General features: G+C 55.2%; 1 protein-coding gene across 2 annotated transcripts in view; it reads left to right on the top strand.

Moving 5' to 3' along the window:
- The window catches only part of CALN1 (calneuron 1), a 477,468-nt gene that overhangs the window by 3,426 nt on the left and 448,143 nt on the right, over positions 1-25,899 (top strand). The window contains exon 2 of one of the 2 annotated variants that reach the window (XM_082714433.1): positions 22,306-22,495. The exons of the other annotated variant lie outside the window; for it this stretch is intronic. Coding sequence (XP_082570559.1) covers positions 22,377-22,495 — 119 coding nt within the window. The 5' untranslated portion in view covers positions 22,306-22,376. The remainder of the gene's footprint in view (positions 1-22,305; positions 22,496-25,899) is intronic. 2 annotated transcript variants of the gene reach the window in all.

The raw sequence follows: 25,899 nt of genomic DNA, 5'->3' as shown, positions 1-25,899 counted from the left end.
ATTGACCCCCAAATTGAGTCCCCAAACAGGTGGTTTTGGAAGAGCCCTCTTGGGAGAGGAGGCCAATCGCGGAGGAACCACTGGATGGGCTGCTGGGTGAGTCCACTGGGCTGTGTTCTGGAAGGTCATGTGAGAGAGGAGGCCGCAGGGCCAGCTCCCAAAGGGCCTCGGGTGCCCACAAAGAAGGGGACTTTATTCTAAGGGACATAAAGAGTCACTGAGGGGTTTTAAGCAAGAGAATCCCTTGGGAAAATTAAATTTTAAAAAATTAAATTAAAATTAAATTTTTAAAAAATTTAGTTGAAATTTCCATGAATTTACATAGACCATGCTGTCTTCTAGACTGAGGCTACAGCAGCGAACAAACCACACAGGAACTTTGTCGCTGCCGAACTTCCATCCAGCGGGGAAGACAAAACGTGAGGACAGAAGGGTGGGGTTGTAGGTTGTAAATAGCAGCCGGGGGAGAGAGAAAGCAGAGAAGGCAGGTAGGGGCAGTGACCGTGAGGGGCCCTGAGCGTGTACAGTCCTACGAGGAGGGAGAGACAAGGCAGCATGGAAATTAGACCCCTGGAGGGTCATAAGACCTTATTAGCACGGAGGGTCATAAGAACTTTCACTTTTACTCTGAGACGGAAGTTAGCACCGGGCTCTGAGCGGAGGGGAAACTCCTAAAAATGATCCTTCTAATTGCCGTGCTGTGAAAAGGTTGTAGGTGGGCTTGGGTAGAAGCAAGAGGACTATCGAAGAAAACACAAAATCCCGGGGAGAGGGGTGGTGTCTGGACCGGGGGGAACAGCGGAGGTGTGAAGAGTGCTGGGTTCTGGACTTTCTCTCTCTTCTTGAGGATGGAGGCGACGGGATTTGTGGACGGACTGGATGGTTGTGTGAGAGAAAGATGAGTCAAGGATGACTCAAGCTTCGTTGGCCTCCCATGGGGATGACTGTGGGTGGAGGAGGTTTGGGAGAAGATCAAGGGTTCGGTGTTTCTCCTGTTAACTTCGAGGCGTCTGCTGAGCATCCAGCAGAGAGGCTGAGTGGGCTGTCCTGGGTTCACAGCAGAGATCCGGGCTGGATACAGTCCTGCGAGCCATCGGAGGACAGATGGTATTTAAAACTACCTCAGATGAAATCATCAGGAGACAGATTATGATGGAGAGGACTGAGTTTTGAGGGATTACAACGATTTACAGGTTGCAGAGAGGAGGAAAAACCAATCAAGGATATGAAGAAGACAATGTCTCTTCTGTTCAAGACAATTCGCCCCGTCCTAACTTCTTCCTCCTCTCCTCTCCCGGGAGCAGGATTTGTAGATCACCCTCCTCATCATCAATGTGTCTTTTTCTCCCAGCTTCTTCCCACCACCCTGGAGATCTGCTCAGACCTCTCTCCTTTCAAAAAGAACCCTTCTGACCCCTAAGTCCTGCACTCACTTTTACCCGATTTTTCTCTCTCTTCTTTCTCTCTTTCAACATTAATCGAACAACCACTATACGCTGGGCATGAAGGATAGAGAGACAAAAAAAAAAGCAGACTTTATCCTACTTGAAAGACTCCTCATCTACATGAAGCACTGTGGATGTGCACATACAGTGAAGCCTAAGGTATAGAGTTATAAACTAAGGACACAATTTTTGAACCACGGAGAGTATAATTTAGAGTCGGAGAGCAATAGGATGCGCAGGTAAAGGTCAAAACGTTGTATAAGAATATAATGGAGCCGCCACTGATCAGGACTTCTGGTGAGAAAAGGGAACTCAGAATTCTGTAAGAAATTCACTGAAGTATAATATGTGTCCAAGAAGCTCTCATATCTTAATGATACGGCTCCATGCTTCTTTATATCCTGAATACCGTACCTAACCAGCACCCAGATCAAGGAATACGACGTCCTTCACACCCGAAACTGCCCTCCGACTCTTTGTCGTCCCGTCTAGCCAGTGTTCTGCCGGGACTGACATGACGGATTTGCCCATTTCAAGCATTTTGAGACTTGCTTTCTGAGTCTCATTGTTTATGAGATCATACGCTAGCTCCTCAAGGAAAATGAACGTTCTCTGGCCCTTACTTCTAAAAGACTATTTTTGTCTGTAGTTGCATTTGAAGGACACTGAAAGGATTAGGTAGACTCCCCCTTGTCTATTTCCGTAACATATTTCGGAGAGCGCACGCAGGACGGCGTGTAGGTCGTGAATCATCACACTAGGAGCTCAGACGACAGACGGGTAAAGGCTATTTAACATCGTCTGAAGCCTGACAAGGGACAGTCAGAAGGTAAAGCCTGGAGAGGGCAGAGGGTTACATGCCAGAGAGACCAGGCCACCGAGGGGCTGGGGCATGGCCCCCGGAAGTGAAAGCAGGAGGCGGCGAGCGCGACGTCCTAGAAGATGGTGGCCACAGGCCGACTGGCGGAGGTCAAGGACGGAGCGTCTGGAGCCTCGAAGTGACGGTCCGAGGGGAGACAGCAGTTCCAAGATTGGCTCTCGTGGCACAGAGAGAGACGGGGGCAGACAGAAGAGGCTGCCGTGTCCAAGGAGGGGTTTTGTTGATCCGCCAGGAGAGCAGGAGAGACTTGCTCATGTTCTTGGAGAAACAGGGAGTCAAGGGATAAAGGGAGAGGAAAGGAAATCAGAGAAACAGAGACCTAGAGGCGCCTGGTGGCTCCGTGGGTCAGTGTCGGCCTTCAGCTCGGGTCATGGTCCCCGGGGCCTTGGGATCGCGTCCCGCATCGGGCTCCCTGCTCCGTGGGGAGCCTGCTTCTGCCTCTGCTTGTGCTCTCTCTGGCTCTCTCTCTGCCTGTCAAACAAATACATTTTAAAAATTAAAAAGAAAACGGCAGGGACCTGGATGAATTCTCGTTCTGTGCGTGCGTGCTCGCACACTCTCCCCTCGGCTTGGCTTCCCCCTGGGTGGACCTGTTTCTGGTCCTGGACCCTCCCCTCCCCCTAGTTCTTCTAGTTGATGCTAAGACGGCCCTTAACCGCCACACACCCCCACGGTACAGGGGGCGGTGGGGAGGGTTCTAAGATGTGGGCCACTCGGTCTCTCCCTGAAGAGAAGGTCCGCTGGGCCCTATCGGAGTCATTTGTCAGGGCTCGGGAGCCCGCAGCGAGTGTCCGGCCTGTGTCCTTATTTCTCACGGGGGGACCCCGAGGCCCGAGTCTTCCCGGCAAGGGAGACACGACAGCAGCGGCCGAGCTTAAGCCCAAATCTCGCTTGATCAGAGCATCCCCAGCCTCCCTGAAACCCCTCGACCTCTCAAACCTAAGTGTGCCCCAAATTCGGGCGCATGTCAACATCACCGGAAAGGTTTGTGAGGACACCCGGGGGCCCCCCCGGAGTTTCAGAGTCAGTAGGACGGAGGAGGGGCCACGGATTTGCCTCTCTCTCAGCTTCTCAGATGCTACCGAGGCTGCTGATCGTTGAGAAAAATGCCGGGGGGTGCGGGTGGGGGCCGGAGTGGGCAGGGGAGGCAGAAGAAGGAGTGAGGAAAGCTAGACCCGGCGCCTGGGAGGTTTTCCTTGGGGCTGATCTCAGTCCCTCCCAGGTCAGGCGTGAAGGAGGCGGGGGAGGAGGGGCCGTGTTCCACCTTCCAGCCACCGAAAGGTCCGGGGACCGCGGTGGGGCCGGCCGCGCCCGGAGACTGACCCAGCAACGCCGGCTGAGCCGGCGCGTCCCTCCCCGCACTCACAGCTCCCATCCCGCGTCCAGATCTTCCAGGGAGGGAGGAGAGTCGAGCTGGGTGCCACCTCGGGTTTCTCTCCAGCATATTCCATGATCTTGGCGCTCAGGGCATCTGTCGAGCGAATTCCGTGTTTCTGGCAGGTTATCACGCCCTGGATGAGTGTGCTGAAATAAAAGTTATAATAAAGCTGTACCAGACTCTTAAATTGTTAAAATTTATTATAAAATGTGCATAGTTATTAACTGATTTTCGCCTGTGTGTGTTTGCCTGTGCCTGCAGCCAGAGAGATGAAAAGTGACTCTGTCAAAGGGAGGCCGGAGTTGGCTCCCGGAATTCTCCAGAGTGCCAGTGGGGCCGCAAAGGCACAGCCTCACAGAGAGCTGGCGTTGGCCTCTCTCCGCGCTGCCCGGCACTCCCCGGGCTGCAAGTCACGGTCCCCCGGGAAGGAGGGCTGTCCGTCCACTCGGCCACCGCAGGGAGGCCCCGGGCAGGCCGAGGGAGGCAGGGCTACGCAAGCCTTGGTTTCATGAGCGTTTACTCTCCCAATGCCCTGTTGCTCGAGGCCCCTAATCCCGGCACCAAATGTTCCGGCAACAAAAGCTGCCGCAGATGGGCTTCCACCACGTTCTGTCCTGCCGTCCCCGCAGGCCTGCTTCTCCCTCTGCCTTTCGAAAGCCCAGTGCAGGTGCCAAATAGTCCTTGGCTCAGCTCAGGCTGTTCCCCGCTTGGTCCGGCCCCAGGGAGCCGCCCACCGGGCTGCCGGAGCGTCCTGAACATTCTCTCGACAGTGTTCCCCGTGCTCACCCCTGTGGGCTGGAGGATGGGGTCCCTCTGTTGCCGAGAGAGAGGCTCCCTGCGCTCCTCCGGGTGGAGGGGGCTCCTGACTCCCAGGGCGCATTTCAAATCAGGTCCCAGGGTGCTCTCTGGATGCGGGATCCAAGCCCCTAAGACCTGGGCTTCTAGCCTCGGGGTCCCTATTGCCACCCCAAGACCAGCGAGGCTGCAAATTATCCTGAAGCCGGGACCACCTCGGCCCAAGAGAAGGAGAGAATGAAAAGCTCAGAATGTTTCCCAGATGCCAAGGCTGAGAGGGTTTTCTTTCCTCCGTGCCACTGTGTCCTGGGGTCGCCCTCCGGGGACTCATCCAGCTACTGGTGGACGTGCAATTCCCTCCGGAGCAGGCACCATCCCAGGGTACTCCGGGGGCGGGGGGAGAGCTGGCCCCTTCTCTAGGGTGGGGAGGGCTCCCTGCCCAGCACCTGTGTGGTCCCCGGTGAACCGAGAGGCCTAGGGCCGGCGTGGGAGAGCTCTTGGATTGTACATTCCCTCCAGGAGAGATTTTCCTCCAAATTGTCTCTATTTCTTCCCCGTGTATATGGCATAGCTGCTCCCTAAGCCTCCCAGTTCAGCATCACTCTGGGAACCGGGGAGTACGCTCCTGCTTTCTCGTGGATGTATTGGTTGTTAACCCAATTCTCCGACCCTGGGACACCAACGCTGCCAGCCAGGGGCGGAGTCGTGAGGAGGGTGAGCTATATCTTAAAGACAACTGGGTGGTTCTGATGGCTTTGTCCCTTCTAATCGCAGAGCTGGAGGAAAATAAAACTGTAGCAGCAGAAACCGAAGACACTTAAGTTCCACGGAGACTGGCTGTCCCATACCCCGAGTCCTCACTTTTCTTCCCTCTGCCCCGTCAAAGCTTTAGGAGAGTCTGGGCAGGGGCGGGGTGGGGGGGGTCAGAGATAAAAAGTCATAAATGTTTGGGTTCAAATATTTGGGTTTGGGTGAGTGACGGGTTTACTCCCCTCCCCCGGCACGGTTGTGCCGCCGTGCACCCAGGGGATGGAGAGATTATGAGGTGCCGCCGTGCACCGAGGAGATGCAGAGATTACGAGAATCCGTAATAAAGCGACGTCTAGTTAGTTCATGAGCATCGTGTCTTTGGCCAGGCAGTGATTTTCTAGTCTGAAAAGACAGTGAAATTGGCCGTACGAGAGCTGGTGCCTGCTGAAGTAGATCATAAAGTGGCGGATTGAAGAGAGCCGTGGCGCACTGCAGAAGTCCCACAGTCAGGATCCGTTGATGCGTTTGCCTGCCAGTTCCAGAAAGGGTGCAAGGCCGCTTGCAAAGATGCATATGCAGTTGCCAGACGTAATCAAATAACCAGTACGCAGGCAGAGAAAATACGACAAAGGACAAGACAAGGCTGAGGAAGCAAGGATGGAGCCAGGAGTGGGGTTGGGACACAAACTCACGGCATCGGACCTGGCACGTTTGTTGGAGGTGGAGCCCTGGGGCGCCCTGGACCCTCCCCTGGGCCCACCCAGAGAAGGGAAGCAGTCTCTGGCTGCAGACCCAGCGTCTGTGCGACAGAAGCAAACCGGCTGCTCCGCAGAGGCCCAGCCACTTGTGTCACCAGAGGCAGAAAAAGATAGTTCCGCGGGTCCCCCCAAACGGCCAGCGTGTGAAGCAACGAGCCCTAAACTGCTTTTACAGTCCGTACGGCGAGGGACTTACTAGGACGGCCCCTTGTGATGTTCCTTTAGGAAGGCGGGGGATGATGGGGGACCTACAGGTGCCCCAAACACTCTCCGAAGGTCCGACTCTATCGGAGTTTCGAGTGTCCGTGACAGACTTTTCTTCATGCCTTTCTCCATGATGAGTGATTCCCTGTTGGAATGCCAGAGGCTGCTGCAGGGTTTCAGGGGTGTGTGTGTGTGTGTCTGTGTGTCTGTGTGTGTCTCTGTGTGTCTGTGTGTGTGTGAGAAGGTGGTGGTGAGCGGTGAGGGCGCACTGGCGTCTGTATGCCCGAAACGATCAGCTTTGTTCCTCTCATTGTTCGCGTTGGGGCTCCTCATAAGATGGACTTGAGGAAAGGGGTTCCCACGGCGAACATTAGCACGAAAATCATAGTTTAGAAAAATGAGATGGACTTCACTTCACTCATGGTTGTTCTCCCCACAGTGTGCTCACCGAGCAGCGATTTTGAGGTGATTCTCCTTGACAAGTGCTTGGAGGGCAGCTGCCTTGGGATGCTGGTTGGGTTCACTCCCATATGCTTTGACAGTTGGTAGAGCTGGAGGTGGCACCGAAATCCTCCTGTGAAGGCTGAGGAGGTGACCAGGACACCTTCCTAAACAGAGCGCTATGTAGGACGTGGCTCCTGCCCGACCAGCGCCTCAGAGCTGGCATCTCCTCTGACTGGTTGGTGTTTGACTGGCCTCCATCTGGATTGCTCAGTGTCTGCGCCCTGAGTGTTTTTACAAATTTTGAATATCACCCTGTCTGTGGGTAGGGTTGGGAAACTCCTCAAGAAGAATTTGGGGTCCCATCTAGAGTCCAGACCAAGGGTCTAACAACTTCCCAAACTCTGACTATGGCAGAAATAATTTGATCTGGAAAAAAATTTTTTTTAATTAATTTTTTAATTTTTAAATAAACATATATTTTTATCCCCAGGGGTACAGGTCTGTAAATCGCCAGGTTGACAGACTTCACAGCACTCACCATAGCACATACCCTCCCCAATGTCCATAATCCCACCCCCTTATCCCAACCCCCCTCCCCCCAGCAACCCTCAGTTTGTTTTGTGAGATTAAGAGTCACTTATGGTTTGTCTCCCTCCCAATCCCATCTTGTTTCATTGATTCTTCTTCTACCCACTTAAGCCCCCATGTTGCATCTCCACTTCCTCATATCAGGGAGATCATAGGATAGTTGTCTTTCTCTGCTTGACTTATTTCGCTAAGCATGATACGCTCTAGTTCCATCCATGTTGTCGCAAATGGCAAGATTTCATTTCTTTTGACGGCTGCATAGTATTCCATTGTGTATATATACCACATCTTCTTGATCCATTCATCTGTGGATGGACATCTAGGTTCTTAGAAAAAAAATTTTTTTTAAACATCTACCTCAGGGACTAACCTCCTCGATAAACATGGATTACGTCTGACCTTGGACATCGTGGTTCCCTCTGATTCGAACTAGCCATACACTGAACACCCAGGCCCGGGAACAAGCTAACTTTACATATGTATTTCTTACATTAAGGCAGTTAAGTGATGAATGTTTTGTGAATAATGGTGGCATCGGGTTTCACAATAGCTGATCGACATGCTTTCTTTTGGGCAGTAATTAGAGACTAAAGTTACTTGTCTATAACAGCCGCTACTAACTCACAATCACACAACTGTGCTCTGTGTTCGAAAGAGAATGATTGTTCTCTGATGGAGTTTGGTTCACCTAGGAGGGACCTCAAGGAATCAAGACAGAAAATAAGGAGGAAAAAATACAGTCCTGCTTCATGCCATGTTCATAGTTTCGGGGTGCTTCTCTATGCACCATTTGTTACTCTGATTAGGTTCCTGCTCTGATGGAGTTTACATCCTAGTGATGACACACAGATAATAAACATTTAGCAAATGTTTTCTATTATGACTTTGAGCTAGCTAATTGCAAAATCTGCAACCACGTGGTTTCTGTCAGTTGCCTTTCTTCTTGGTACGGATCATGTTTTCCTGTTGTTTGTACATCTAGGAATTTTGAATTGTGCCCCGGACTTTGTAGACAAGCTGTGGTAGAGACTCTGGGTTCTGTTATGTTCATGCAAAGAGTATTTATTGGTTCACCAGTGTGTTTGTTTTAGCTGGACCACAGCTGAAGTGTCCATTCAGTTCTCTGAGGCTTAGCTGGCCGGCTTGAGTCTGCCCTGGCCGGGTAGATTTGGGGGGTTGACCTGATGTCTGACAGCATGACTCATGAGATTTGGGTCCCTCCCTCTGTGATTCTATCCTTGCCGGCGAGTCTCTCCTCCTTCCCAGCTGCTGGTGGTGCCCTGAACCCTGTCTTCTAATTGCTCGGCAGTAAGACTTCGGTGTCTAGCCTCACAGGGCACTGATGGGGGCTGCCCTCGGCTGAAAGTCACACAAACAGAAAGGTGCTCAGTGCATTTCAGTCTTTCCAACATCAACGTCCCTTCAGCGTCCCCCTGCTTTGAGTCACTCTCGTGCCTTCTGAGCATCGTCTTTTATGCATCGCCCAGACTTTACGACTATTATTCGTTATGGATGTGATTTATGACAGAGAGTTGGCTTAATATGACCTACTCTGGGACAATTAGGAGCAGAACCCCCAAACTCAGCAAACAAATAGGTAGGTAGGTAGATGGGTAGATACAATCGTTTCCGATGGTGATACGTAGCAAAAACTCGTGTCTGGAGTGCGTCTGTGGACGGGGCACGTCACCAGAGTGACTGGGGAGAGCCTCTTAGGAGGTGGCATTGAGCTGGACCCGAGTGAGGAGGGGAAGCCGGGCGCTCATGGATCTGGGCGCCAGCCTCCAACGGGAGCGTCAGGCATACAGACGCGGGCATAAGGGTCTGGGGTGTTGCCGAGGCAGGGATTCGGCTGCGGGGTGCGTGGGTGGTCAGAGAGGTGGGTCACAGGGCCTCGGGGACCTCAGAAAGGCAAGAGCATTTCATTCTATATCTGATGAGAAATCACGGAAGAATTTGAAGCAAAGCGTGATGTGGCCCGATTGACACTTTCCAAAGACCACCCTGGCTCTGCAGAGAACAGGCAGGAGCGGAAGCAGACAGCTTGGGTCGTCTAGTTGGGGAAGGTGAAGCTTGGGGCAGGAGTGGCAGCCCACGAGAGGCCCTGCGTGGGGGACAGGCCCCAGCAGTGTGGAGGACTTCACAGTGGGAGGTGGGTCAAAGCTGGCTATGGGGGGGTCAAAACTGGGGACAGTGACAAAAGACCTGGATAGGGTTGACAGAATGGCCCCTAAGAGACTGTTCCATCGCCCAGTGGTCAGAGCAGAACAGCCCCGTCTAGCCCCATCTGCCTCTCTGTGCAGCCAGGCCTGGAGGACATGCCTAATAGAAATGTCTTCTTGAAATCCCGTAAGTAAGATGTCTGGGTCTGCGATTCGACCCACGTGACAGAGGTCGGTGCTGATCTCTCTGCTGCGTTTCCTGGGGGTTGGCCAGCCCTGGGGGCTCCTGCTCAGGGGCAGGAAGCTGGGGACCTCCTACCAGCCGGCAGGAAGGCACACATTCAGATGCATGTATTTTCCAGAGCGGCTGATTATGAAACGTGAGGCCTCCTTCTAGAAGGCCTAGGCCGTGTGGGCCCTTGCCAGAGGACATGGGTGTGTGTCCCCTAGGGAGGCCACAATTGCAACCCTGTCCTGGGGGCGGGGTTTCAGGGGTCTCCTGGGGTGAGGTTATAGGGGAGTCAGCCCTCCAAGGGCAGAGAGAGAGGAGTCTCCTCCCTTGACATGGGTGGGTGGCCTGGCACTTCCTGCCCTGGGCCTAGGTGATCCCTGCGGCTCCTCAGAAAACTGAAGTTTGAGACTGAAAGAGAAGACAGAGAAAAGGCAATAAAACAGACCCACAGATAATGAAGGAACACTCAGTACAAGTCAAGACGAAGTGATAAAACTCCGTTGAAATGGATGAGGTGAGTGTCTGAGAGGGAGCCCGGCCAACAGCACGAGAAGTTCAACACGGAGAGGAGAAAGGAGAGGAGGAAGATGGTAGGCGTGTGCGTGACGGAGTAAGGACACGCCTTCAAAACGGAAAGGACAAGTGTGTATTGACATGGAACCTCACAGGAGAGGAGTGTTTCGAGCAGTCAGCGGAAAGGGCCGTGCCAGGCGGCGCGGGTCTGGAGCCAGCTCGGGTCCCTCTTGAAAGTGTGGAGTCCAAAGGCGGTCTGGGCCCCTTCCCTCCAGGCTCATAGACCTCTGGGCGGTTGTGGTCTTACGCTCCCGCGTCTGGGCTCAGGACGGCTCCCAGAACCAGCGCCTGTTCCGCAAAGGCCGTGGGCAGCAGGGAAGAGAGGCCGCGAGGAACCAGCGCGGGTGTCTGTTCAAGAGGTGAGTCCCTGATCCCAGGGCCCAGGTACCCAGGCGAGTGCCAGCTTCTCCCTGTCTCCGCCCCCGCCCCAAGGCATCCGGGGGAAAGGACCATGAAATTCCGGCGTCCATCTGCAGTGAACCAAGACTCGCAGCAGCACCTGCTAAGTAAGAAGCAGCAGCACCTGTGTAAGAGGCCGAGCGGCCCACGGGGCGTAGGGTGAGATCAGGTAGCCACTTCCTCCTGCGCTGGAGCAGAGCCCACTCGGAGAGTTCAGTCCCATCTGCAACCCCGGTGTCTGTCTACCTCTTACCTTATTTTCCCAAGCGTCTTGTTGGTTGTGTCTACATACAACGCTAGGCTCAGGGTCTGGGTCCGGGTCCCGGTCAGGGTCCGGGTTATAGTGAGCACCTGATCTGCATACGCACCCTGGGAACCCTCGGAAGCTGGCGCAGATCGCTGTGATGTCTCCAAGGCCAGCCGGGGGAGATGTCTGGGACACCAGTGTTCCTGAAGTCAGGACGAGGACCACCACCAGCCTAGCCCCTGAGGATTACCCAAGAAGACCCAGACATGAGCCCTGAGTTAAAAAGGGGCAGCAGACGCCCTGCCCACTGGTCCCACCGGGCATGCGTGAGGGAAGCCCAGGCGTTCCTGGGGCTCTCCTTTCTTTCATGCTTCGCAGGGGATCAGAGTCTGCCCAAGCGGGACGGCAAATTACTCTAGGTCGTAAAGAGCTTGAACCCCTGGAGGCCCATCAAGATCGGGTGCACCAGACCAGTTCCCCTCGGAAAGCTCTTGAGCTCCAGGAGACCTGAATGAGCCGGGACAGAGGCTGTGGCCGACCTTTTCCTGGACGCGCCAGCAGCGCTGGGTGTGGCGCCGTAGGTGGGTCCTGCGCCGGGTGCTGGGGACACAGTGCTGAGTGCGGGGACACGGTGCTGAGTGCGGGGGCTGCCGTCCTCCAGGGCCCTGGAGTGGGGGTGCAGGGCTCCTCCCAAAGAGGAGGCCTGGGGAAGAGCAGGAAGGCAGAGTGGGGAGCTCCCGGCGAACCCCGAAACCCCGCAATCCGCAGGTGGGGCTCAGAGCACAAGGTCACTGTGACGGAGGCTGAGGGCCCTGCGTCCCAGGGCAGCCAGGGTTACCCCAGACCTACGGATGAGTCCCCACAACCGTGACTAATGAGCAAAAAGAGCTAACGGACTCCTCTCCCTTCTCCAAGCCTCTGCCAGCACTGCCACCAAGAATAATAAGCATTTAGAAACTAATTATACATCCGGACAGATCTGTTTCAGTCTACTGGATTGAACATAATCATATTAAAATATAATGAACACATTCAAATACACCAGGCCCGATGGCAGAGCCACTTAGAGCCCGCGCTGGCCAGGGCCGCCGGCCGCGACCGAGAGGGGAGGAGACGGCCTGGTGGGAGAGGGGACCCTCGGGCCTGAAATTGATGTCCTTGTCCCTTTTGGTTTAGGTCCCAAATGTGCTGCCTCCTACCCCGACGCGGGCTTGTTCTCGCACACTAGCGGTGGCTCTGTGCCTTGACTTTGTCGTCTGGGGCTTCGTCTGTGTCCCGCTGGGGCTGGAGAGACAGCGCAGGGGCCGCAGGGTGCTTCCGGCATGCTGATGGCCGCAGCCTGCACAGCTCCCGGCAGCCAAAGTCCACGGGGCGCAGGTGGGGGGCCTTGCCGATCCCACCGTGTGGGAGGCCTGGCCCAGGTCCTCCCCCGGAGGCCGGGTGGAGGGCACTGACCGGCACTGCTGTTTCCCAAGCCCCGGCCTCTGGCTCCGCATCTGGCCCCGCCCAGCTGGACGCACGGAGCCCATCTCCAGGTCTCCAGCTTGGAGGCGGACTCGGGCCTCTCCTGGGAGTCCCCCGGCACCTGTCGCACGTTTGCGCCCCCCACGGCCTGGGTCAAGGCTCCGGCCTCCGCTCCCTGTGGCTCCTTGCGGCTGTCCTGCTCTTCTCGGCCCCGTGCGGTCCTCAGCTGGGAGCGACACCCCCGGTGGGGTTTGGAACATGTCAGGGGTGGGGGGAAGGGGCCCCTGTAGGCGTGGCGGTCGGCTTGTGGAGCAGCCATAGCAAAGGCAAAGGCGTCTGGGGCCCAGGCTGCTGGTCTCTGGGCCGTCTCTACGTGGGCGCCCCGGGGCCCTGGGGAGCTCCATCAGAGACTGATGAGGGAAGCCACGGGTGCGACCCCGACTTCCCCTCCCTTCCCCGTCCCCAGGGAGAGGCCGGCGGGCCGGACACACAGCGACCCTCGGGCCTGGGCGCCCACCATGCCAGCCACCGCTCTGGCTTCCAGAATTGCCCCTCCCCTAAATGAGGCCGGGAAATCGCGGTTCTCAGGCCAGAGCAGGCCCACAGAGAGAGTCTGGCCACTGCTGTTCCTGTGTGGTTGCGCTCTTTATCTTGTTGTCGCTTTGAAACTTGGGCGTCGTGGCCGGCATGTAAGAGTCAGCTGGTTTGTCATCGTCACCGTCTGGATTTCCAGTTCTGTAAACAGCACAGCCGGCCCTGCCGGACGTAGCCCCTCACAGCAACAGTCAGTCGGTGACGAGCTGTGGCTACTCCTTTGGACGAGGGGAATCACTCCATCAGAGTCTCCCGCCACCTTCTTGCTAGATGTTTGGCTTTTTGGCTCTTTATATGACTGCCCTGTCCTTGCGGGCACTGGGGTCACCATGCCCTGCTGTGTAGCAAGGAGCCAGGACCGATGCGCCCGCAGTAGATCTCACACTAACGTGAATCGGACCAGCGCCTGGCCAAGAGGAGGACGTCGGCTCAGGCTGCACCATGAAACACCGCTGACGGGTCCTTGAAGACGGACAGACATCTGCTCACAGCTCTGGAGACTGGACGTCTGAGGTCAGGGTGCCAGCATGGTCGCGGTCCGGTCCGAGCTCTCTTCCTGGCCCGTGGACAGCCACCTTTGTGCTGTGTCCTCGCACGGAGGGGCAGGGGAGAGAGAGGGGGCAAGAGAAGAAGAGGGGAGTGATTGTTTCTTTGTTCTTAGAGCGCTACCGTCATACAGGGTTAGGGCTCCACACTGACCACCTCCATTAACCTTAACTGCTTCTTCAAAGGCCTTGTCTCCAAATCCACTCACGTTAGGGGTTAGGGCTGTAGCCCATGAATTTGGAGGGACACAGTTCTGTCCACAGGAGGGAGCGCAAGAGTGGCCGCGGGGGTGGAGAGGGGAGGGGGTGTGAGGTCCTTGCACGCCCCACCCCGAGAGCTCCTGGCCTTGCATCGGGGGGGCCTCTGGCCTGCGAGAGAAGCTGTGTGGCCTTCGGGCGTTACTCAGCCTCTCTGCTTCAGTCGGGCAGTGCTGGGTTAGCTGTTTGGATGTTGACACATAATTTAACGGCCCGATGAAGGACCCAGCCCTGGGGGGGCACACGACACGAATGACCCCGTCCCTGTCCCAGCGCAGGCCCCCTGGAGCTCCCTGGGTCCTAAGATCCTGACCCCCGCGAGTGAGTCAGCCTGTTACCCCCAGCCTGTTACCGCCCCAGCGTGTGAATCAGGCTACCCCGCGGCTCCCACCCGGGGACGGCGGTGACAAGAGAGGGCGTTCGCTGATAGTTCAGTCTTCACCTGCCGGGGCCCAGCTGCCCGCAGGAGAGTTTTCATCTTGATCGGGGACTCTTCGGAGCAGAAAGCCTCCGAGACAGCAGGGACAGCGCGGAAGCCGAAGGGAAGGGAACATGCACGGACGGAGCAGCAACGTCCGCCCGCAGGGCCGACTGCCCCTGCACGAGGCGGCCCCCAGGTCTGAGGGTGGGGCTGACCTGCTCCAGCAGGGGTCGGGGCATCGGGGTCCTGGGGAGGTTCTCGGGGAGCTGGCAGAGCCGGACCCGCCACGGCCAGGAGACGGACGCTGGGATGTCGTCCAGGGAGAGCTGGGGACACCGGGCGTATCAGTGGCTGTGCCCGGCTGGTTCCGGAAACTTCTGAGACTAGGGGACAAAGGACTTTGACCAAGGCCTGGGGCTTGCTTTGGAATGAATGTAAAGTATATTTTTAAGTTTTTGTTTAACTTCCAGCCGGTGAACATCCGGTGTGCTGCTAGTTTCAGGGTATGACACGGTGACTCAACACTTCTCTACATTACTTAGCGCTTGTCGTGATCAGGGTCGTTTTCTTTTATTTGGGGGTGGGGAGAGAGCACGCGCACACGCACACGCACACGCACACGCACACGCACGGTGGGGCGTGGCAGAGGGGGAGCGAGGCTTCAGCAGACTCCGCACTGACCGTGGAGCCTGACGTGGGGATCGAGCTCAGGAGCCTCCGGTCATGACTTGAGCCGAAATCAAGAGTCGCGACTAACGGACTGCACCACCCAGGTGCCCCCCACAAGTGCCCTCTGAGCCCCCACCACCTGCGCCCCTTCCCTCCCCGCACCTCTCCCCTGCGAACCACCCGTTCGCCATCTCTAGCCGAGTCTGTTTCTTGGTTCCTCTCCTTTCCTTTGTTCGTTTGTTTCTTCCATTCCACACGAGTGAGGTCACGGGGTCTTCTTCTCTGACGGACTTGATGTCCCAGTTTGTCTTTCCCACAACAGGTTCTGTGGGGCAGGACCGGCAGGACGGGCTTGGGGATCAGGTCATCCAGTGGCTGTCCCTGGATCGGCCCAGAACCAAAGGGCAGGCAGGCTCATCTGGGCGACAGAGGCCAGGCGGGGGCCCTGGGGGGGCAGGGTGGGGTCCCAGTGGCAGTCGGCTTTCTGGGCCCACGTCCGAGTATCTTCATTTTCTGGGGAAGAGAGATCAGCCAGGAGACTGGGTGTCTCAGGGGTAGCGATGGCTCCGGTGAGGGGAGCATGGTGGGGAGGCAGGGAGCCGGAGCCCACACTATAACGGAAGCCCACGCCCCAGAAAACGAAGATGGCCTTCCCGGCCTCCAAAGGTCTTGACATGCTTGGGACCCAAGGTAGGGTGCCGTGTTTGTCTACCCTCCTTGGCCATGGCATGTGTGTGAGTGACACTTGGGTGGCATGCTAGGTAAAGAGAGAGGCTGTGGGTGGCCAGAGGGACCCTGCCAGGTTGCGCTGGTGGATCCCCGAGGGCTGGGCAGGAGGGACGCTGGCCAGGTGTACCTGTAGCATCTCTGCAGAAAGTTAGCGGGCCCCGGTGGGTTGCTGTGTTTGGGCATGTGGTGCGCACCTGCCTACTTCTGCCACCACCAGCTCCACAGTGCCTTGTGCCTCTGTTTCTTCATCTCTAAAATGGGGATAATGTTAATACTAATACCTTCATCCTATGGTTACTTTCAGGATCAAGTTAGGAAACTCAGGTACAGCACCTAGACGTATGCTTGGTACCAAGTACTTAATTTGCCTCAGACTATGACTAAGTATTTATTTCATCCAATTTAAGGTCTCCGAGATTGTAAAAGTCACCCCGATTTCAGAGATGTTAAAACAAAAATCATTAGAGTCTTGGAACCGATTAAATATGGTATTATTTGGTTATGAGGGATCAGAACGAAGGGACGCCAGGTCCTGCCGCCTCTGCCAACACAGCGAGTTCGACGTGATCTGACTTAGGGGGTCTTCTCCTTCCATGTCCCTGGGTCAGAGGCTAGATGTGGGTCCAAGGTGGCAGGGGCTAAGTGAGCTTCATGGTGGAGGGCAGCGAGGGGGTCCCAGCAGAGCCAACTGAGCCCTGCAAGCTGGGACTGGCAGAATCACCAAACACCAAGTCCTGCTGGGCTGAACCCACGGGGGCTTCTGGAGACCAAACCGAGGAAGCCAATGTCTCCTCCTCTCTCTCTGTGTGCCGAGCAGGAGTCCCAGGTTACGTAAGGACCCTTGTGTTGTGAAGTAAGACTGGCGATGCACGTCTCTTTAATTTGCTTACTATTATTAGTAGTAACAACTGAGCCACCACGGACCTCACAAAATCATGATGCACCACTGCATGTAGACACTATATTTAAGACCAATTCACGTATCAAGGTCATGGACCAAAGGAGTGTCTGTAACTGCGGAAACTGGCCACTGTGGTGAGTTTCTGTGAGATCAGTCTGCATGGAGGCAGATCACGGGGGCTACCCCCTAGCACGTCCCGTAGACGGTTGACTTAACGGCAGCCGACATTCATTCAACAAGCATTTACAGGGTGTCTACTAGCGCCAAGCCCTGAGCACAGCTGCAGGGACAGGCCCAACTACCATGTCAATGATCGTAGCAAGGGTGGCAGAAACTCTCTTGCACCATCTTACTCTGCCAAGAAAGCTAAGAAAGGGGCCCTGTCCTGTCCCTCCTTTTTAACCTGGCTTCTCCATCTCTGTAACTAATTATCGAGGATTCTTTTGGGGTTTCAAATGTATAATTATGTCCTCTCTAAGGAGCGAGGATGGTTTTATTTTGTTTCTTCCTTCCCAATGTTGAGCCTCACACTGCTTGTCTATTCCTGTCCGTTAATACCCACAGCACGGTATTAATAGTAGCGGGGACCGCAGCAGTGAACAGTCGTGGTGATCGAGACTTTACCTTGACTTTAGCCCATAAGTAAGGGGCTGGATGCTGACTTTTGAACAGATGTGGACACAAGGAAATATCCAGTTTCCTATTTTACCTATTTCACCTCCAGTTTAACTGCTCAGAGCCCTTGATAGTTCCCGGCTTTCATTTGGAGGAACTGGAGTTTAGGCTGCTTTGCTTGTGCGACTCTGAGCCAGGCCATGCCGCGACATCCAATCCCTGGAGGACTACTACTTGCAGAATCATCCCACAGGTGCTTCTGAGGAACCAGTTCCCGGCTTTGGACTTGGGTTAGAATCTCCGCTCTGCCTGGGTGTACATGTTATTTCCATATATCCAAACTATTTTGGATAGAAATGGGTAGAAAGTGAATTTTCACTATTACAGTACATTTAAGGGAGCGTTTAGCCTGCGCTTTTGTATTTTTCAGGCCCTCAGTGGACATTTCCTACATGCAAACCAGCAGTTTATTCTTTTTCTTTTATTTGTGCTTTTGAAGACTCCTTGGTATTAAAATATTTTAAGGGACGGTGAGCAGTCACTTCTGCAGGACAGTCTCAGAGTCAATAAACACGAGCACAATGGTCCGGATTTGTTGTGCAGCAGCACTTTGAGCAGCGTTTCCCTCTCTGACGACATCTCTCCTGCCGAAGGAGCTCCAGGGCTCACAGGTTCCGGTAAACACAGCACTTAGCTTTGGGGCTGGTTGGAGCTCAGTCTGCGCCCTGACTTCTTGCTCTCAGCCATGGTACCCACTAACCACCACATGGCATGACCCACTCCACTCAACCCTTCATTAGAGGCACCGTCCAAACAGGATTAAAGTAAGGGAACACTGGGGCTACTCTTGGAGAGATTGTCAGTTGGTACAACCACTGTAGAAAACGTTACGGCGCTTCCGCAAGCAGTGAAAAATAGAATTTCCATAAGATGTAGGAAACCCACTTCTGGGTGCGTATTCAAGGAAATAAGTCACCCTCAAAGAGACACTCACGCTTTCATGTTCGTTGTGGGGTTATTCACAGTAGCCAAGATGTGGGAACAACCCAGTGTCCATCAACAGGTGAGTCAAAAAAGAAAATGTGATACATATACACATCACACACACACACACACACAGAGTCATTGGAATATCAATCTGCCAAAAAGGAAGGCACTCCTACCATTTGTTACAACAGGGATGGACCTGGAGTGTATTCCGATAAAAATACAATTTATTTGTGGATCAATTTGATGACCCATGTGTGGAGGGTTTTGAGAGAAAGACCCACGTGCAAAGCCCTCTGCAAACATCACGGAGCATACAGTCACAATTATAACGTGCCTGGGGCTGGGGCGACGAGACGCAAAGGCTCTAACTCGATGCCCGAGGCGGTCAGAGTGGCGGAGCATTCTTGGTGGACACTTGAAGTGGGTCTCAGTCTGGATCATCAGTCTGGGAGTATTTTGCTGTCCTGGCAACTGAACAGAACCACTCGCCCCACACGTATGAATTATTTATGTCAAACAGATGCAGGCTGGGACACTCCAGTGGTAAACACTAGATTCTCAGCCACACCTTACTCCCACAGGTATTGCAATTTTTAGATATTCCCAAAAGGGACCAAAATCCACAAAGGACTGAGTTTGCCTGTGACCCACGTACCCAAATAGATCCTAGGAGACCCCGATGCTGGGATGACAAGGTGGCCCGTCCATGCAGACTCCAGCCCCGTCTCTCCCTTCCTCCGAGGCAGGCACGGGGACCCACCATGTTCCTAAACGGTGGGACCGGAGGGCAGAGCCCACACCTCCCTCCCAGACACTCTCTAGGACAACCTGGTTCTTTGAACCGGAGGGACAAGAGTACCTCCTTTGGCCTGGGCTTGTGTCTGTGCCCCATCTTGATTCTGGGTCCTGTGAGGCTGCGTCTTGTGGTGCGTTCACTTCTGTGCCACCGTCACCCCTGTCCCACTGTGGGTTCAGCCCAACACCCGCCTGAACAGAGTGGTTCGGCCACTGTCTGTGAGGTGCAAAGGGAAGGAATTAATCGTGATGGCTGGCATGGGGCGTGCTTACCCCGTGCCAGGCGCTTACAACGGCCCTAGGCAGTAGCTGCTGTTATCATGAGGCCCATGTTGCTGGTGAGGGAAAGGGAAGCACAGAGAGGTCAAGACACCTGTCCGTAGCCACACGGCCCACAAGCGGCAAAGCCAAGACTTGAACTGCATGGTCGGAGGCGCTCAGCCGTGTTCTTAAACACATCACGACCCCCAGTCCCTGCATACCATGGGCTGGTATGTGAGTGCCCGGAGTGCCTCCCGGTGAGGGACCAGTGCTCAGGAACGCTTCAGGTGTTAAAGGAAGTGGCTGTGTCAGCTGGGTCATTGGTGGTGACATGAAAAAGCCGAACAAGACAGGAATGTGGGTCAGGAAGGAGCCCAGAGCCCTCACTTCCAAACCTGGGCTCAAAAACCCAGCTCCTGGCTGACCTTTCGGGTGATAATAAAGATAACTGGCAAATGGCATGAAGGAGACATTCTAGAAATGAATTGTCCCGAGGACTTTCTTGAGGCAGTGAGGTAAGCAGTTAACCTGGGAACAAAGAGCTATTTTCAGTAGGTACTTACGGTGGGTCCCAGCGTGCGTACGGCCACTGGGGACTTGGGAGGGCACGCAGCGTGGCTCTTGTCTTTGAGAAGCTTCGAGCGAGACGGGAAGACATGGGTCCGTCCTCTATGCAGATGCCAACGTAGAGTGTCTCATTAGTTGGCCCTGGGCCATCAGTCCCAGCCTGCGGAGGGCCTCTTGGTGTCCCCCATGGTGCGTCAGGCCAGCTATGACCTGGAGAGGAGCATTCTGGTGAGATGGCTTCTGGCTGGACCAACCCTTTCTGGCTGAGGCACCAGCCCCTGGCTTTGTGTTTCTCTGGCACAGCGTGAGTGCCGCAGGGAAGGGCACCGGAGGCCAGCTGAGCAGCAGGAGAAATCGTTCCTTATGGGAAGCTGCCATCCCCAGGGCCCAGGACTCCTGTCCAGCTGTGAGCAAGTTCCAAGTAATTAAGTGGATGGGTTCTAATGCCCTTGTGACCGTCAGTGTGGACATCCTCTGCTGAGAGCTCCTGGCAGGCCTTATTGTGGTCTTGGCAGCCAGACTAGCCCTGGAGGGTGCCCCTGCCCTGGTGTCCACTCTGCCTGGAGGGGGACTGAGGAGGGAGACGACTCAACACATCCAGAAGTTCTTGTATATGGGGGGTGGTCGCTCTCTTTCGAAATCGGTGTTGGCTACAACGTGGACGGTGCTAGGCCTTTCACGGCCACCAGAATAATAGGTCCCTTTTCTTTTGTGTTTCTACTGCCATGACCCAGGGTACTTGTTTTTCCTCTTTAACTTAACATGACAACCGAAGGCGACGGGAAGACTTTAGACGTGTGTGCAGCCCGCGCGGGCAAGCGGAGGCTCTAGTGTGTGTGAGCCCGAGTCGTGTGCGCATGTGTGGGAGCGCGTCTCCGTGCCCGTGTCGATGGGGCAGTGCGTGCAGCCGTGTGGCTGTGGATGAGTTCTCCTGGTTGTGTGTGTGTGGGTTTGCAGATAGGGCTGGGTGTGGGTCTGAGATCACACAGAGACCGTTAGAGGATGTCTCTTTGTAGGGGGTCTCTGCGGCCCCAACCTTTGGGGATTTCCGGCCCAGTCACACAAAATAGAGCCTCAGTTTTGGGGGACTGTCCAAGTCACATGCCCAAACCCTCAGAGAACCGAAGATCTTATGTCAGGATTATCCAAAGACCATCGTCTAGATGGTCTAGACTGACCTAGATTATGCAGGTTTCCGGTCCAGGTGGAAGACGCAAGCCCATAAGCGCGCAGTCAGTTAACAGGCCTGGCGTTCATCCTCCCAGGAGCTGACCTACCTTGGGCCCAGGGCAGAGCCTGTCTCACGGAGCAGGGATGGGGCTCACATTCAATGCCTACCATGCAACAGATTTGAAACCATCCTTTACTACAGTGATAACGTCCACACACACCTCTTCAAGGCTTTGTGTTTCTTAAAGGCACTTTCTGAGCCTCATCGCCTCTGGGTTAGCTTCTGCAGGGGATGCTTCCCGGACCTGGAGGGACAGCTCTCCGCAGAATCAGAAGACTGCTCTAGAGCAGGGAGCCTTTCCCAGGAGGCGCTGTGCAGGCGCCGGGTGAGGAATGGAGACTCCTCTGTCTTTGCCAGGAGAGGCCGGCGCCCGCTGCGCTGGGCAGACCTCCCCCCGGGCCGGCTCTTTCAGACAAGGGCTCGTGCAGGGCGACCAGAGCTTGCTTGGTTCATCACCAAGTTTCTCCCAGTCAAACTCTCTGTACCTCGCATCTCTTGAGACTCTTTGTTTTAATTCCCTTTGAACTTCAATATGGAACCAAAGAGAGCCAATATCGATTAAATGTTCGTTCAATAAGTGTTTGTTTCACAGCAGTTATTTTAAGGTTGTCCCTGCGTGGGCCCACAGGACACAGTGTACATCTGAAGGACTCCCTGCCTGGAGCTTTTCTCAACGCAGTGTTGCCAGGAAAGAGGGAAAGCATTTGGACAACCGCAGAAGTGGGCACCGCCGAAGGGTGCCTTCAGCCCAGCCGGGTGCCCTCACCCGAGCCTAGATGTAAAGGCCAAGTAGGGATGAACCCGGTGTTGGAGAAAGAGGAGAGGTGAGGCCAGGAGGGACCCCAGAGGCTCCGTACACGTGGGAGCAAGCCTGACGGCAGCTGGTGAAGAGATGCTAATCTTGGGTGCTCCTTGTTTTGTCCAAGGAAGATGGGGTGACGTTGCCCCGGGACTGGGAGCAACGTCACGGGCTTGGCAAGAATCCTCTCCCTGGGGCGGCTATTCCTAACGTCTGGCCCCATTAGTTTCTGTGGCTCGGCTGATGTCGACGGCAAGGCAACAGATCGTGCGGGCCAGGTGCTGGGCTTTCTTGCAAGGTGCAGCCGTGTTGGAGGTTCTGTGGCTCTCCACGTGGCTTCTATTAGAGCAAAGCCCTTGGGAGCGTGAAGGGAAAAGTACCTGTCAATATTAAGGTTGGTTCCAAATGCACATTACCGGTCGGTTGTGGAATGCCCTCGGGTGACCCTGAGGCCTTGTTCGTCACTAAACATCTGTCACGACTGTATGACTCATCTCGTGCCACTGTCCTGTCTCAGCACGGAAGGGAGGGTGCGGACCACCGAGGCGGCTGACTTGAGTAAATAACCCGCCAGCAGGTGCCGGCAGTAAGTTTCTGTCAACTCCTTGCAGAGCGTGCGTCTCCGCCGGCGTTCCCTTGATGGGCTCCCAAGCCTCTCTGAGAACATCGCTCTGGACCTCCGATGCGGCTGCCCGAGCAACCTGGAGACGGGAAGCCCGAGAATGAGGAAAAGGGGGGCGGAGGAGCCCCCGGAGGGGGAGAGGAGCCGCCGAGGAGCCAGGCCCCCGACTTCCCCACTTGGCAAGTCTTCTTCCCCCAAACCCCCTCGGAAAAGCGCTTTCTCGAGTGTTTGCTCAGGACTTGATTGTTTTCAGCCCGCAGGTAGGGGGTGGTGCGGGGGGCTGGGAGCCTTTGCTGCTGCCGAGTGTCCCCCCGTGGGCAGGGAGAGGACGCCCCACCCCTCAGGGAGGGGTCCTGGGAGGGGGGTGTCCCAGCCGGGTGCAGAGATCGTACGGTTCGCCGTGAGCCTGACGGGTTCCCACTGACTGTATCTGAGACGTGTGCATGGGGCAGGGGACGGGTTTGAAAACGGACCTTCTTGGGACCGATTAGGTTGGAGGGTGCTTGTTAGGACAAACGGAAACAGATGTCCCTTATAGAGTGCGTACTCTGGGGCTGGGTGGGCGCGGAAGCCTGGCAAAGACAGTCTCCGTGAATCCTCGTGATAACCCCGGAGGAGGATTGTTAACCCCAGACATTCAGCAACTGGCTCCGGATGGCACAGACAAAGGTCCACCCAGGGTTCCTGCCCAAATGTCTCTGAATCCAAAACGTACCTTTGTGACCACCGGCCTAGCTGCCTCTCCGCACTCACAGGTGAGGAGGTCAGTGCAGGGCCGAGGGGCTGTATGTGCTCCAAGCCACAGGTTTCCTGGGGTTCGATTCTGTTTTTTCTTTCCCTTGGAGACATTCCAGGATATAAACACTGAAGAGGAATTTCAGCTCTGGGTGGTTTTGTAGGGAGGGGGACTGTGATCTATGTGATGCTGGCGTCGTCGAGTTGGTCGGCGGTGAGTCATTCAATCAGATGTTCGCAAATGGTCCCCCAAAGGCTTTTTGGAATGGGCTCTCGAGCCCTCTCTGCCTCCAGCAGCCAGAAGTGGCCAAAAGTGGCAGTGGTGGGGGCCACGAGTTCATGGTTGGGCTGCGGGGGATAAAAAGGGAGTGGGGATACCTCAGGGGGCTGCAGCTCCTGATTTTCAGCAGTTTGTCCGTGGGGCCGGGGCTCGACGGCAGGGCCCAGCACACGATGCGGTAAGACTCTGTCCAGAACCTTCTCTAACACCACTCGCGGTCTGGGAAATCAAAGCTGGGAGCTGACAAGACCCTTGGCCAAGGGCGTGTTCTGCTGAAGGGCAGGCTCGGAGGGTCGGCGCGCGAGGGCTGGCGCGGTGTGGGAGGACGATCCGGGCTGGCCTCCCCGTCCCAGCTCACCCCTTCTAGGAGAGGAGCCCGAGAGGAGGCATGACCCAGTCCAAGGGTGAGTTTCCTGGCTGGCCTTTGCGCAGACTGGGATACGGGATAGACTCCTGGGTGCTTGCCCTGAGAAAGTGGGGGGCGGGCACTTTGGGGGAAGGGTCAGGACTGGGTCAGAGACACGCGTCTGCATGTCCTGTGTGGGCTGTGGCAAATAGTAAGTGTGGCTGGTGCTACAGAGGGAGGGGACCGTTGTCCGCCCTGACGGCTACGGAGCTGTCGCCCAGGACGTCACCAGGGCGTCCGACGGGGTCAGACTTCTGCTCAGCGTATTCGGACACGAAAAATATTTCCTCATTTGTTCCTGTGGCTTTGGGACTTCGAATTCTTTAGCCAGACGTGTGATGGGCATGAATTCGAGAGCGTAGGTACCCCTGTCTCCAGGGGCAGCAGTAGCCCAGGCAGAGCAAATCTGCTTCTCCCATGCCTTCTCCCTGGGGGGTGGCATTCATTCTTTTTGGACCCCAGGCTGAGGGCCTCTACGGCTCCAGGATGGTTTGCATCATGCATTCACACCCACGACTGCCACAACCATGCGTTTGCATACTCCTTCCTTGGGGGCACACCCACACATTTCTCAAAGATTTCCTTATGCAATGGGCAGAAGGAGAAGATTGAGATGGGGCCACGGGAGTGGCTTCCACCGTCACAGTCTCGGCACAAAGGCTGGGCACGGAGGGGAAGGGCACACAGCCTGCGGGGACATGTCCTCACGTCCGTCTCTGGCACAGTGACTTGTGGAGCACATAGTCCTCTTGTCCTTTGTTCCTAAGCTATGAACCTCTTTCTGAGAGTACCGTATTGGGGCCTGCAGAGTGTTGGGCTGTCCCCAGACCCTGAAGCGTGCTGGGCGGTGGCTCATGTGCTCACACCCAATACAGGCAGAGTAGGCAGAATTATAAAGCAGGGAGGCATCTCTCCATGTGTCCCATGTACCTGCCCCAGGCCATTTTCACACCTCCTGGTACCATTTTGGCTGCAAGTAACAGAAATGAGGTAGAGTCTCCTAAATGAGAAGAGGAACGTGTTTGGAAGACTTCGGGCAGGGGTTGCCGGTGGAGGGGTTGCCTCCGAGACTCCAACACCTCAAAGAGGGCTGGAATGAAGGCCTGGGTGATGCAGAAAACCCAAGAAAGCTGCTTCTATCTGCCCGTCTGCATGTCTCCAGTCTCTCTGTCCATAGGAAAATCATCCTTGCCAGATAGCTGCCAATTTTGGCAACCAGCTTCGACGGAGAGTCGGTGTGGTCTCAATTCCAAACTCCCTCACTGATCTTTGCTGCCAACTCCCAATCAAGACAGCAGTCCGAGGGAGGAGAGTCAGAGGGTGAGCACTTGGGTGCTTCCGCTGTAAATACATGGATGCAAGAGCAGGGCAGTGACCAGAGAAGTAGGTACCTTGTCGACACAGCCCCGTGAGGTATTGGCTTTTGTATACCATTCTTGAAGCTGGCTGTCCATCCGTTAAGCGGTTAATAGTAACGTGCTTGCTGTTAATGCTCTAAGCTAGAGCATTTAAAAGAAGGTGGTCCCCAGAGAAGAGAATTCACTAAGAGAACCAAAAAATCACTAATGGAACCGAAGCGATGAGGTAGATGAAGCTGGCTAGTGGCACTAGGTGCCGTGTGGAAAGAAATCCTATGTGGAGGGCAGGAAGTAGGGTACCCCTTTATACCTCCCAGTTTTTCCCCCCGATCTCATCCTTCAATTTATAAAAGAATTCTGCAGACTCTCTAATCCTGTCTTTGCCAAGTTGTAGGTAGACTTTCTCTTGACATACCTTCTACTTCACTTCTACTTCATTTCTTTGAGCCTGTGAGGGCACAGGTCGTGAAGACCTGACTTGCCTCTAGCCAAGGTGCTCACTGCTCAGCCTGGAAAACTGAGGGGGGGGGTCCTTCCTCTTTTGTCCAGACTTTGGACTGGGTCTAGAGCGGACTCATGGATACTCAGTAGGCCCAGAAGACCAGCTGGAAGGGAGTCCCCAGCAGTAGAGAGATGCCCAGGTGGTTTCAACAGATGACAGCTCAGTCAACAGCCCTGCCGCCGTGGTGCTGCCCCAACCCAATCCGAAGGAGGCTTTTCTACTATGGGGAGAAAGGGATGTGCACTCTTGATATATGAGCTAAAAATAGCCCATGTTCCAAACAAAGTGTTTTTAGTATTTTG

The sequence above is a fragment of the Mustela nivalis genome, assembly GCF_964662115.1.
Source record: "Mustela nivalis genome assembly, chromosome: 19".
NCBI lineage: Eukaryota > Metazoa > Chordata > Mammalia > Carnivora > Mustelidae > Mustela > Mustela nivalis.
Note: the sequence above shows the minus strand (reverse complement) of the source record. Positions and strands in the feature narration are given on the sequence as shown.